At 41.0% G+C, this 15,101-nt stretch overlaps 1 protein-coding gene across 3 annotated transcripts in view; it reads right to left on the bottom strand.

The window, feature by feature from the left end:
- CORIN (corin, serine peptidase) overlaps positions 1-15,101 on the bottom strand; it is a 309,411-nt gene that overhangs the window by 103,081 nt on the left and 191,229 nt on the right. For 2 of the 3 annotated variants that reach the window (XM_005207933.5, XM_002688245.6), the window contains exon 6: positions 9,569-9,682. The exons of the other annotated variant lie outside the window; for it this stretch is intronic. In XM_005207933.5, coding sequence (XP_005207990.1) covers positions 9,569-9,682 — 114 coding nt within the window. The remainder of the gene's footprint in view (positions 1-9,568; positions 9,683-15,101) is intronic. 3 annotated transcript variants of the gene reach the window in all.

A 15,101-nucleotide genomic window follows, 5' to 3' on the forward strand; every position in this document is an offset into this window, starting at 1 on the left:
ATGGACATGAGTCTGAGTGAACTCTGGGAGTTGGTGATGGACAGGGAGGCCTGGTGTGCTGCGATTCATGGGGTCGCAAAGAGTCGGACACAACTGAGTGACTGATCTGATCTGATCTAGAACATGCTTCACACACAGCAGGAATTCAAAACTATTCAGTAATTTTATTGATTCCATATCATCAGATGGCCTCAAAACAGGAGTGAATTTTCCAGACATCTGAAAATTCTTCCATTAGGGTAGAATGAAATATTTTTATTTTTATTAATTTGGTAGAAATTTTTCTAGTATTTATTTGCTCCCCTGTCCTAATAAATATAGTAGCTACAGTCATTTTTGATGATTCAGAAACATTATTTGGAATATCAGTTTTTATTCTGTGCTACTTGGGTGGCCTCCTTTCCAAGATAGCTTCATGTGGTGCTGTTTTTAAAATCATTGTGCATATTGTAGTATTTCTGTCTCCTCCACAATGTATCACCTGACCTTTGGTGGGGCAGGAGTGGGAGGGATGTTAGAAGGATGGCATGGAGAATAAGATAACAACCACAGTCACAACCATAAATCCTAATGCCTTTTGAGAATTAATGCATGCCAGGCACTGGTCTCTGTACTTGACATCTAGTGATTCATTATTCTGCTCAACAATTCTAGAGATAGTTAGTATAATAGTATTATTTATTGTCTCCACTTTACTGATGAGGACACTGAGACCCCAGAGAGACTGAGTACCTTGCCATATTTACAGAGGCAGGAAATGATAAAGAAGAAATAGGAGGAGCTTCCCTGGTGGCTCAGTGGTAAAGAATTTGCCTGCCAATGCAGGAGACACGGGTTCAATCCCTAGTCCTCCTTGGAGCAACCGTGTCACAACAATTGAGCCTGTGCTCTGGAGCCTGGGAACTGCAACTACTCAGCCCACATGCCTCAGCTACTGAAACTTGCATGCCCTAGAACCCATGCTCCACAATAAGAGAAGCCACCGCAGTGAGAAGCCTGCAGCTAGACAGCAGTCCCCGCTTGCCACAGTTAGAGAAAAGCCCACACAGCAAGGAAGACCCAGCACAGCCAAAAAGAAAGAAAGGAGGAAAGAAAGAAATAGGAACCCAGGCAGTCTGACTCAAGACCTCGTATTATTATCTGTGTATAACTAATTATGCTAACTAGTATATTTAGTTAACTCAGTATAATTACTGTACCACAGTACACAAAAATAAATGGGATAACAAGCAATGTTATCCCAAATTCAGAGTGAATGACTCCTGAAATTATTTGACATTGGTTTACATGGCATAAAGTATGAGGACTTTGTGGCAGTTCTTTTCCCTGTGACAACCCACTTTCTGAGGCTTTTTCATTTGCTAAGCACCTGCTACATATCGGATGCTGTTCTAGAGCTGGTTATAGAATCATAAGATGATAGAATATTAGCAACAAAAGAGACACCAGACACCCTCTAGTGCAGTGGTTTCAAACCTGACTGCACACTAGAGTCACTGGCAGAGTTTCACAAAGGGACTGCTGTCTGGGCGCCGCCTCCAGACTGGGAGAGCTCGAATTTCTGCAAGTGCGGCTTCCTGGAGATGCTACTGTGCTGCCGGTCTTGATGACAAGGAAAACCAGGGGGTGAGATGTAGCCTATTTCAAGTCACAGAACTAAAAATTTTAAAATCACGTCCTAATTTTCAAAAATTTTTTCTCTATACGACAAAAATCCTTCTCAGCAGTTGGATACCTGTCCATTTTACCAATACTTAAGTAAGAGACAGGGCTTCCCTGGTGTCTCAGACAGTAAAGAGTCCACCTACAATGCAGGAGACCTGAGTTTGATCCCTGGGTCAGGAACACCCCCCGGAGAAGGGAATGGCAACCCACTCCAGTGTTCTTGACTGAAGAATTCCATGGACAGAGGAGCCTGGTGGGCTACAGTCCACAGGGTCGCAAAGAGTTGGACATGACTGAGCAACTAACACACACAAGGAAGAGATCAACAAACACAACAAAATGAGTTGTGAGGAGGTCAGTAAGCAGTCCCAGATACCTGGTGAGCCACTGTAATAGACAATTATCTCCCTCAACGTAACAGAGCACCCAAACTAAACATTTTCCTGTCATATGAATGATCTGAGAACAATCATTCACCAAATTTGCACTTTCTGGACATTGGCAAGTCAAAAGCAGCATTAAGAGAAATTAATTTAATTTGGACCCACTCGGGAGTGGGTTCAAATCTGGCACTTTGAACCACTGGCAAATTATTTCATTGCCATGAGCTTCACCTCTGTACCTGAACAAAAAGGAGTAATACTTCCTTTGCTGAAAATTAAACCACATCATGTAGGTAAATGCTTCCCCAGCACACTTGATTTGAGAACTCACTCAAACAGCAAACCCCTTCCCTTCCTTCCTAGGAAGGCAGTCCTCCTCCTGTACCTGTCAGAACCCTCAGAACATGGTAAATCCTTGAGCTCCAACTGGGAATGTCCAGCAAAAACCTCCTTCTCCCCTTGGGAGTATCTGTGGGCTGCATTCCAGCTCTGATCCATGCCCTAACTCAGACATGACACTATTCCTTCACTTCAGCACGGTGACAACAGGAGGGTGGCCCCTTCCATAAACACACACGCTGCAATACCACAGGCCCTGGCATGCTAAGTTGCAGAGGCTGATGTCCTCGTAAGGTCAGCAATAATTGCATGCAAAGCTTTCAATGTCTAACTATTTTCATGAACAAGTATTCTGAAGGGATGTATTTCCTCAACGAACCAAGCCAAATGGTTTTTGAAGTATGTTCATGAGGAAGGAAAGCCTGTATCTTCCTTAATAAACTCTTCCACTCCTGGGACATTGCTGACTACCTTACAGAATAATAATAATACCTTCTTGTTCAGTGACTGACTGGGAAAATGTACTCTTTCAACAAATGCAGCAGAAAGCTCCTCTTACTGTTTAGAGTGTAATGTTCCATGCAATGGGAGACGAAGCCAGTGTTGGCCTACCTCAGAGGTAGAGGCACCTGTAGAGTTTGAATATGACACAACAAGGGCCATAATTAGGGGATAAACAAGATATTCCACTGTAACTCCCATTACTGCATATAATTCTATTGAACCACTTAAAATCACTACTGTAGGTGCTTTGTATAATATTTGCTCCCAAATCCATAGCAATATTCAGTTCAGTTCAGTCGCTCAGTCGTGTCCGACTCTTTGCAACCCCATGAATCTCAGCACACCAGGCCTCCCTGTCCATCACCAATCCTGGAGTTCACTCAGACTCACGTCCATCAAGTCAGTGATGCCATCCAGCCATCTCATCCTCTGTCGTCCCCTTCTCCTCCTGCCCCCAATCCCTCCCAGCATCAGAGTCTTTTCCAATGAGTCATCTCTTCGCATGAGGTGGCCAAAGTATTGGAGTTTCAGTTTTAGCATCATTCCTTCCAAAGAAATCCCAGGGCTGATCTCCTTCAGAATGGACTGGTTGGATCTCCTTGCAGTCCAAGGGACTCTCAAGAGTCTTCTCCAACACCACAATTCAAAAGCATCAATTCTTTGGCGCTCAGCCTTCTTCACAGTCCCACTCTCACATCCATACATGACCATAGGAAAAACCATAGCCTTGACTAGACAGACCTTTGTTGGCAAAATAATGTCTCTGCTTTTGAATATGCTACCTAGGTTGGACATAACATTCCTTCCAAGGAGTAAGCGTCTTTTAATTTCATGGCTGCAGTCATGAAATCTGCAGTGATTTTGGAGCCCAAAAACATAAAGTCTGACACTGTTTCCACTGTTTCCCCATCTATTTTCCATGAAGTGATGGGACCAGATGCCACGATCTTCATTTTCTGAATGTTGAGCTTTAAGCCAACTTTTTCACTCTCCTCTTTCACTTTCGTCAAGCGGCTTTTTAGTTTCTCTTCACTTTCTGCCATAAGGGTGGTGTCATCTGCATATCTGAGGTTATTGATATTTCTCTCAGCAATCTTGATTCCAGCTTGTGTTTCTTCCAGTCCAGCGTTTCTCATGATGTACTCTGCATAGAAGTTAAATAAGTAGGGTGACAATATACAGCCTTGACAGACTCCTTTTCCTATTTGGAACCAGTCTGTTGTTCCATGTCCAGTTCTAACTGTTGCTTCCTGACCTGCATACAGATTTCTCAACAGGCATGTCAGGTGGTCTGGTATTCCCATCTCTTTCAGAATTTTCCACAGTTTATTGTGATCCACACAGTCAAAGGCTTTGGCATAGTCAATAAAGCAGAAATAGATGCTTTTCTGGAACTCTCTTGCTTTTTCCATGATCCAGCAGATGTTGGCAATTTGATCTCTGGTCCTCTGCCTTTTCTAAAACATCTGAAAGTTCACGGTTCACACATTGCAGAAGCCTGGCTTGGAGAATTTTGAGCATTACTTTACTAGCATGTGAGATGAGTGCAATTGTGTGGTAGTCTGAGCATTCTTTGGCATTGCCTTTCTTTGGGATCAGAATGAAAAGTGACCTTTTCCAGTCCTGTGGCCACTGCTGAGTTTTCCAAATTTGCTGGCATATTGAGTGCAGCGCTTTCACAGCATCATCTTTTAGGATTTGAAATAGCTCAACCTGAATTCCACCACCTCCACTAGCTTTGTTCGTAGTGATGCTTTCTAAGGCTCACTTGACTTCACATTCCAGGATGTCTAGCTCTAGGTCAGTGATCACACCATCATGATTATCTGGCTCGTGAAGATCTTTTTTGTACAGTTCTTCTGTGTATTCTTGCCACCTCTTCTTAATATCTTCTGCTTCTGTTAGGTCCATACCATTTCTGTCCTTTATCAAGCCCATTTTTGCATGAAATGTTCCCTTGGTATCTCTAATTTTCTTGAAAAGATCTCTAGTCTTTCCCATTCTGTTGTTTTCCTCTATTTCTTTGCATTGATTGCTGAAGAAGGCTTTCTTATCTCTTCTTGCTATTCTTTGGAACTCTGCATTCAGATGCTTATATATTTCCTTTTCTCCTTTGCTTTTCGCTTCTCTTCTTTTCACAGCTATTTGTAAGGCCTCCCCAGACAGCCATTTTACTTTTTTGCATTTCTTTTCCATGGGGATGGTCTTGATCCCTGTCTCCTGTACAATGTCACAAACCTCAGTCCATAGTTCATCAGGCACTCTATCTATCAGATCTAGGCCCTTAAATCTATTTCTCACTTCCACTGTATAATCATAAGGGATTTGATTTAGGTCATATCTGAATGGTCTAGTGGTTTTCCCTACTTTCTTCAATTTCAGTCTGAATTTGGTAATAAGGAGTTCATGATCTGAGCCACAGTCAGCTCCCGGTCTGGTTTTTGTTGACTGTATAGAGCTTCTCCATCTTTAGCTGCAAAGAATATAATCAATCTGATTACAGTGTTTACCATCTGGTGATGTCCATGTATAGAGTCTTCTCTTGTGTTGTTGGAAGAGGGTGTTTGCTATGACCAGTGCATTTTCTTGGCAAAACTCTATTAGTCTTTGCCCTGCTTCATTCCGTATTCCAAGGCCAAATTTGCCTGTTACTCCAGGTGTTTCTTGACTTCCTACTTTTGCATTCCAGTCCCCTATAATGAAAAGGACATCTTTTTTGGGTGTTAGTTCTAAAAGGTCTTGTAGGTCCTCATAGAACTGTTCAAGTTCAGTTTCTTCAGCATTACTGGTTGGGGCACAGACTTGGATTACTGTGATATTGAATGGTTTGCCTTGGAAACGAACAAAGATCATTCTGTCGTTTTTGAGATTGCATCCAAGTACTGCATTTCAGACTCTTTTGTTGACCATGATGGCTACTCCATTTCTTCTGAGGGATTCCTGACTGCAGTAGTAGATATAATGGTCATCTCAGCTAAATTCACCCATTCCAGTCCATTTTAGTTCGCTGATTCCTAGAATGTCGACATTCACTCTTGCCATCTCTTGTTTGACCACTTCCAATTTGCCTTGATTCATGGACCTGACATTCCAGGTTCCTATGCAATATTGCTCTTTACAGCATCAGACCTTGCTTCTACCACCAGTCACATCCACAGCTGGGTATTCTTTTTGCTTTGGCTCCATCCCTTCATTCTTTCTGGAGTTATTTCTCCACTGATCTCCAGTAGAATATTGGGCACCTACTGACCTGGGGAGTTCCTCTTTCAGTATCCTATCATTTTGCCCTTTCATACTGTTCATGGAGTTCTCAAGGCAAGAATACTGAAGTGGTTTGCCGTTCCCTTCTCCAGTGGATCACATTCTGTCAGATCTCTCATCTAGCAATATTACTTAATGTAAATATGTGCTCAGACACTCAGTGGTATCCGACTCTTTGCAACCCTGTGGACTGTAGCCTGCCAGGCTCCTCTGTCCATGGGATTCTCCCAGCAAGAATACTAGAGTGGGTGGCCATGCCTTCCTCCAGGGGATCATCCCAACCAGGGAGTGAATCCATGTCTCTTAAGTCTCCTGTACAGGCAGGTGGGTTCTTTACCACTAGTGTTACCTGGGAAGCCCAGTGTAAATATACGTCCCATAAAAAATGTTTTTTATGTACAATCATGTACCATAGGTTTTTCTGAAGAGAGAATTCCAAATTATAAAAACAAATATCTTAGTGAAAACATTTCTAACAAAATATGAGCAACATAACTGAAATTCTATAGGATGTTAGATATTAGATAAAATAAATAAATGCATGAATAAATGTGAGGTCTGCTACTGCTAAGTCACTTCAGTCGTGTCCGACTCTGTGTGACCCCATAGACGGCAGCCTACCAGGCTCCCCCGTCCCTGGGATTCTCCAGGCAAGAACACTGGAGTGGGTTGCCATTTCCTTCTCCAATGCATGAAAGTGAAAAGTGAAAGGGAAGTCGCTCAGTCGTGTCTGACACTTTGTGACCCCATGGACTGCAGCCTACCAGGCTCCTCTGTCCATGGGATTCTCCAGGCAAGAGTACTGGAGTGGGGTGCCATTGCCTTCTCCAATGTGAGGTCATATGTAAACAAAGAATTTTGAGGAAATACCAAGTTAAGATAAAATTAATGTTTTAAAAAAAAAACCTGGGATTTATCAGAAACTTTAGTGAGCAAATATGTACTCTAAGTCTCTAGGAAGTAGATCAGGGCTTCCCAGGTTGCTCAGTGGTAAAAGAATCCCCCTGCCAGTGTAGGAGTTGCAGGAGACATGGGTTCAATCCCTGGGTCAGGAAGATCCCCTGAAGGGGAAAACAGCAACCCACTCTTGCCTGGAAAATCCCATGGACAGAGGAATCTAGTGGGTTACAGTCCATGGGGTCACAAAGAGTTGGACATGACTGAAGCAAATGAGATCTGACAGACATCATTTCTCATGCTTTTTTCCAGGCATTTTTCAAGACTCAGGTACTATAAAATACCAGTTTGGGAAATACTGACCCTAACTAAATATTACCACAACATACTGCCTTTCAAAAGTTATGGCCTTCATGTGGAAGAAGAGTTGGCCTGCCTGGTAAACACACCAGAGGAATCTTTCAGTTGAGGTGAGCAATTGAGAGGAGCTCTTATAAAGCTTTGGCAACTCCTTCAGGAAGGAAAACACAGCTTTTCCTATAGTAACAATTGCTGGTCATATAACCATTAAAAAGCAATTCAAACACCATTGCATATGGGCTTGTTTTGGAAGCAGATCCTGCAATGTATTCTTGAGGCTAATTTTTCCATTTTATCTGTTGCATAATTGCAAACCAATTTGAGATCTGAATATATATTTGATGTGGACTGAAAGGCTGTGTCCTCCCAAAATTTATAGATTTGAAACTGTGTACAAGCCCTGTGCCCTTGTCTTTGTCTGACTCAAGAGTTAATGACTGGGAAATGTGAAGATGTACAAACAAAGAAAGCAATGGCACCCCACTCCAGTACTCTTGCCTGGAAAATCCCATGGATGGAGGAGCCTGGTAGGCTACAGTCCATGGGGTCACAAAGAGTTGGACACGACTGAGCGACTTCACTTTCACTTTTCACTTTCATGCATTGGAGAAGGAAATGGCAACCCACTCCAGTGTTCTTGCCTGAAGAACCCCAGGGATGGGGGAGCCTGGTGGGCTGCCGTGTATGGGGTCGCACAGAGTCGGACACGACTGAAGTGACTTAGCAGCAGCAGCAGAAACAAAGAACAGCTATTGGGCTGGGGAACTGGTAACAATTTAGACTACAATTCTGTCACATAACAGAATTACCAAACTCCCAGTTCCCTGGAAGGTACAGATAAATGCCTGACACACACTCATAAGTTGCTTTTACAGGAAGAAGACCCCCTCCAGATGAAAACTGCTGACCACAAGAACACAGACCTTAGACTGGTTGAAACCAGAAGGTTGATAAGGCTTGAAACTTACCTGATGCCAACCAATCCAAGACCTATCCATGAGCTGATCATGTCCTAAACACTATAAAACTCCTCACTACCCGCTCCAGGGTGGGTCACACAGTTCAGGGCATTAGTGCACTGAGGCCCCCTTTGCCTGGCAAAGCAATTAAAGCTACTCTTTTCTATTTCACCCAAAAGTCTGTTCTGTGTTTCTATTCTGTACCAGTGAACAGAGGCTGAGTTTCAGCAACATGTTGAAGCTTTAATCCCCAACATGAGGGATAGGGCCTGTGAAGTAGTGATAAAGATCAGTGGGTGGGACCCTAATTCAACTGAGCTGATACCCTTATAAGAAGGGGAAGAGACACATGAGAGCTCTCTCCTCCCTCCTCTCCCCTTCTCCCCTTCTCTTGCATTCCCCCCAAAGAGGTTATTTGACTACACAGGCATATGGCAGTTACCTGCAAACCAGGAACAGAACTCTCATCAGAAACTGAACCCTGTCGGACCTTGATCTTGGACTTTTCAGCCTCCAGAACTGTGAGAAAATACATTTCTGTTGTTTAAGTCTCAGCCTGTGGTATTTTGAAGGCAGCTCAAGCAAACACATACAATATTGGACAAACCACCGTTTTTGGTCAAAACAACTAACTAAATCAATGATAAGAAAGTGGAGGATGTTTAAAGGCTGAATCTACCGATCCATAGATGCAGAACAGTTGGTTCGTGCCTTAATTCTCTCCAGGCTGAGAGGAAGCATAAACAAACAAGACATTTTGAGTGTTCTGTGTCACGAATGTTAAAAATCATGAGGGTAAAAAATGTTCCTATTAAAAATATCCTTCTTTTTTTTAAAAAAGTTGACCTTTATACTCTTAGAACTTTAAAAACAAAAACCCTCACCCAAAGAAAATAAATGAAAAGCCTTTTTCCAATTTTAAGATACTTGAAGGAAAAACACTTCGAGCCCGACCTGTTCCAAAGCACATCTAGCTGTCAAGTTCCTAATGGAATCAGGCTTTTGAAGGTGTGCAAACATGCAGCTGTCATGTGGGGCGGGGGAAGATAAACACTTTGCTCACCAAAGAAAGGCAAACTAACAGCAGTCCACCCAAGCACCGGGTGGTTGTCAGGACTAGACAACGGAATGCTCTGGTTTCCAGGCCCCTGAATAGAAGCCATAACCCTGCAGACAACCCCCACACCGCCTGTCACATACTGCAATGAGCCTCGTCACTCCAGTCATCACAGTCGTTGTAGCCGTTACACTGCAGTTTCCTGGGGACGCAGATGCCACTGGTGCACAGAAAGCTCTCGCCCCCTCTGCAGAGCGCTAAAAAAAAAGGAGAGAGGCAGAAAAGCAATGTCAAAATAAATAAGAGGGTTTTTTTTTTTAATTAGGAGAAATAAAGAACAGAAAGAAAACCTTCTCTTGATGTTCAACAGATGTGTTTCCCAACTCCCTCGGTTTCATTGTCACCAATTCCTCTCTGGCTTTCCAGAACATTAATTGTAAAATTACCTGAGAAGAATACAAAGTGTTTGCCTGAGAAAAGTGAAAGGAAATTCGCCAGTGGGCTTTCATAGCACAAGGGAGCAGCCTCGTCTATTGCACAACTTATGTGCGAAAAGATACTGAATGGGAGTATTTTTTTTAATAACCGAAAATTATTTCAAAGTGAAATTTATTGAACAAACATTTAAAATCCTTCTACAACAATGTCATGCAGAGAAAGTTAGTTACAAATAGTTGATATGTGCTTGAACACAGGCATAGAGACCCTATGCCTTGTACTGAAATGTATTTATTAACTTGGCTTAATAAAAATGCCAGTTAAAAATGTCAGAGCCTATTTTGGCATAAGGAATGTGAAACAACATTAGCTAATAATATTTTCTTTCTTTTCTTTTCCTTAACACGGTTGCACTTTGGTATTCTTTGCTTTAAATATTATGTTCTTTTTCTTCTCAAAATTCAACAAATATTCAATTATTTCAAAATTACATTAGACACAAAATGTGGGAGAAGAAGCTAGAAAGATTTTTCTAAGGGAGACCATTACTTAAAGGACAAATTAATTCAACAAAATGGGTGTTAAAATACACTTCAATATTTAGCAATTTGTATCAAATGCCTTTTAATTGTGTATAACCTTTGGCCCAGCAATCTTATTTCTTGGCCTTCATACAAAGTAAATCATCATGAATAAGTCCAAGTTTTTATATTTAAGGGTATTAATACCATCATGGTTTATAAGACGAAAACTGAAATAACAGCTATGCAATAATAGAAGATTGGTTACATAAATCTTAGTACTACATATAAGGGATACCATTATAGCCACTGAAAATTATATTGCAAAAAATAAAGTCCTGGACCAAAGTTCAGGATAATTTAATTGTAAAAACACCATCTGGTTCTAAAAAAGCATAATACAATTTGGCCTAGAAAGAAGTATTAACATATCTAAGTTTACTCTGATTATCTCTGGTATTAAAATTGAAAGCAATTTTTATTTTCTTCATTGTATTTTATTCTGTATTTTACAAGTGTTCTTATAATGATCATGTCTTATGTTTATAATCAGAGAAAAACTCAACTTATTTTCATGAGATCCGAATTCAGAGTAATGGTAAAATAAATATAAGCCTCCAAAATATTTCTCTCTCCCTTCCACAAAAGTTAGCAGAATCAGCCTATGGTCACCTGCCTGGCCACTGTCACCATTCCCTGAACTGTGTATTCCTTGATGAGATGAATCTTGTTGTCTAACTAAAGGGAAATAGGAAATAGGAAACATTTAACTCACAAACTGAAATACAGAAAACTTCAGACAGAACATTCCAGGCAGTAAGGTCCATGACGCTTACATGTTCCACATTCCCCAGCAGAGTGGTTGGCACTCAGGAGGTTCTTAATTAAAGGGAAAAAGTCACTTCCATCTCAGTGGAGCACAATATATTGCCACAAGGCAAAGGAAAAATGCAATTAATGGATTATCTTGCAATGCTATCAAAGAATCAGAGTTTCAATTTGTTGAACATTAAGTGAAAGTGCAAATGTCTTAGTCGCTCAATTATACATGACACTTTGCAGCCCCATGGGTATAGCCTGCCAGGCTCCTCCACCCATGGAATTCTCTAAGCAAGAATGCTGGAGTGGGTTGCCATTTCCTTCTCAGAGAATCTTCCTGACCCAAGGATCAAATCTGGGTCTCCTCCATTGCAGGCAGGTTCTTTACTATCTGAGTCACCAGGGAAGCCCTGTTGAACATTAACTACCAGTCAATTTGGTATGTTTCTTATGATGGTAATTCATGTGTAACCTTCAAAATATCAACAATGAAAATCTGGATTTCCATTATATCCCATGATTTCTGAATCAATACAAATGGCATCTATGGATTTCAACTGCCAAGACATGCAATAAGCTTAAGCTTTATAGGGTCTTAGAGGAGGAGAAGGGGATGACAGAGGATGAGACGGTTGGATGGCATCACCGACTTAACGGACATAAGTTTGGGTGGACTCCGGGAGTTGGTGATGGACAAGAAGGCCTGGCATGCCTTCTTGGGAAAGTTCATGGGGTCACAAAGAATCAGACATGACTGAGCGACTGAACTGAACTGAACTGAGAGGACTCAGCCCAGAATTGCACTCCTCTAGCTACAGACAGAAACTCCTCAAGACTATACAGGAAACCAGATATAAAATGAAAAACCAAAACAGTAAAGATATTACTGGCCAGTCTATACAATAGCCTCTCTTTAGGGTTAAGAGAAAGTTTTCAAGAAGTGTGCATCCTATTGTGAGATTGTTTCTGTACCACACTAGAAAGTGCAGAAATTCCATCTGTCTGCATTTCAGCAGCTGCAACCCCTCAGAAGAATGACTGCATTCCCTACATTGTGGTTTGATGATTCCTTGGGAAATGTGGCTCAAAGTTCAACATTAAATAGCTCCTAACATCTAGGCTTCATCTCTAAGACCCCCATATATTTTACTCCAATAAAGCCATTCTTGTGTAAGGTTCTATAAAATCTGGATCAAATTTAAAACGTGGAATTGCTGACATGTTTTGATTACTGATATCCCGTGTCTTTGCTGATTCAGCAGAAACTGACTTCTTTTGTGTGGTTTCTCAGTTGGAGAAGTGGCTGTCCCTGATTTTAAGACACTGAAAATTGTTTCTTTATTCTTATTCTCCCTTTGCAAGTCCTTTGGATGTTCATTCACAGCTTCATTAATCAATATTCTCTGTACAGTTAGGATAGCTTTGTACTTTCTCCTTCTGTTTGATATCTTCTTAACCTGTATTCAGAATCTTAACTTTTGTGTAAAACTGTTTGCATTTGCGTAAAACAGTTCAACTAGCAAAACATTTCAGACATATCTCATTTAGAAGTTCTAAAGAGCTCAATAACTACACAAGTAAGAATTCTATCACAACTTCCTCAGGGTAAGTGGTAGTTTACAAAAGAGAAACTAGAGCATTGTGTGCTTAAGACTGCAATTGCCCAAAGCCATGGAGCTAAGAATACATGAAAACACCCCAGAGTTGTGAGGTCCGGGCTCTAGATCCAATCCTTCACACCATAGCCACTCTCTGCACAGTTGACAGGCATTCAGTTCAAGGACACCAGGTTCAGGTAAAAACTCAAACTTGCCTTTTTCTTTCTAAACAAAAGATAAATAATCTGTCCTTCAGGTAAACTAGACCAGATGAGATGACATTCTTTGTGAGCTCTCAATTTTTTAGAAAACACCCTGAGAGAGCTCTTAGCATGTTTTTGGAGAGATTTTCAACCATAAATGTCACTGTCTTGTAACAATCATCTTCCAATAGCCTTTAGACTGAGTCCTTAAGATGACAAAGGGATATTCCCAGAGGTGAAGTCATGCTATCCAATCTTGACATCATTTTCATTAACATCATCTATAATTCTGTGTATAAATTGGACTTTAGATCAATGGCAGTTTCATTCATTGATTGAGAAAATATTAACTAGCTCCTATATGCTAAGCATTACTCTAGCAGTAATGCCAGATACAGCAGTAAAGAAAACAAAACGACTTCACCTTCATGTAGCATATATTCTACTGACCATCACCTAATAAAGAAATTTTACTAACTAAAGATGCTTCATCACCAAAATTACTTCCATTTATACATATGACAATTAATATTAATACACTAATAGCAGTATACAAAGATATATTGCTTAAGATAGTTTACATATCTTAATGAAGAGGACAATTATGAATCACTTGGACTTCAGAATCTCATGGATTCTGAAGAGTATATACCCCTGAGGATGATCCGCTTTTTTCAGTCTTTTTGCTTCTGATAACAAACTGCTGAAATAACACCTATAGCCTGAAACAAACTTCAGATTTTCTGCAATTGTTTCCAGGCCTCTCAGGTCTCTCTGTCTGTAATACAGCATGTATATCAGCAAATCCTCTCATTACTTTGCTTGTTAACTTTTAGAGTCTTTTCTCAGAAAGTACTCACTGGTGTCTGCCTGCAAAGTATCCTCATTCACCATGCCTTTGAGTCCTTGCTTAAAGCCTAAAGCTCAAATTCAACTCTACCTCTGAAGAGTAAAGCAACCTGGCACACATCGCCTGAGCCTCTACTGACCGAGTTTGTCAGCCCTTCATTCCACATGCTGCTCAAAATCAAGTTACTATAAACCACCATTGCTCTTACCTTTTACAAAGCTACTCGACCATATGAAAAAGAATGAGGTGAGACAAGAATACTTCTTGGAGAGAGAATTGTATTTCCCTACAATAGGTTGATAAAAGGAGTGCAGTGAAAGGTAAGAGGTGAGCGTTGTAGTTGTTTAGTCGCTAAGTTGTACCCCACTCTTTGCGACCTCATGGACTGTAGCCCACCAGGTTCCTCTGTCCATAGGATTTCCCAGCCAAGAATACTGGGGTGGGTTGCCATTTCCTTCTCCAGGGCATCTTTCCAACCAAGGGACAGAAGCCCAAGAGGTGAGAAAGGAGAGAGGAAATCCAAGTGGGTGCTCAATAATTAACTTTGTCTTTACTCTGCCCTCTAAGTCATGTGAACTGGAAGGCCCTTCCTTTTGTTGGAAGCCACAGTCCATTGGGTCTCAAAGAGTCAGATATGACTGAGAGATTCACACTTCCACTTTCAAGAAATCTAGAGTAGGTATGGATGGATTACAGAAAGCTCTGTATGAAAAGAATGAAATCCGCATAGAGAGAGAGGAGCCAGTGAAGTTGGGCAATGTCTTGGAGGAGAGAAAGAGAGATTAAAAACTTGGTTGAATCTCCCCGAGGCACAATGTAGAGAAGACCTTTTGGAAAACAGAAATATCTAAAGGGACATTTCAAGTTGTCAGTGGGAGGTGTAATCACTTCCCCTATCTGCCATATGGAATTGACAAGGATTATGTTGCTTTCTAAGTTTTTTCCACTCATTTATTTAACCAATTTGTCATTCCTCTAGGAGCATGAATACAGAAAGATCCCTTGCTTTGTAAAGACTATATTCTATGGAGAATATAATATCAATGAACATAATAAATAAGAAAATTATTATATATTAGGTTAGAATATGATAAGGGCCATAAAGCAAAAGAGTACAACAGAGAGATAGCAGATGTGGGTGTGGGGTAGGATAGGCCTCCAAGTTAATTAGGGTGCCAGGGCAGGCCTCATTGAAAGCTGACATCTGAATAGCACCTTCAAAGATGGAGGGAGTTAATGAAATCTCA

Source organism: Bos taurus, chromosome 6 (genome assembly GCF_002263795.3).
Source record: "Bos taurus isolate L1 Dominette 01449 registration number 42190680 breed Hereford chromosome 6, ARS-UCD2.0, whole genome shotgun sequence".
NCBI classification, from domain to species: domain Eukaryota; kingdom Metazoa; phylum Chordata; class Mammalia; order Artiodactyla; family Bovidae; genus Bos; species Bos taurus.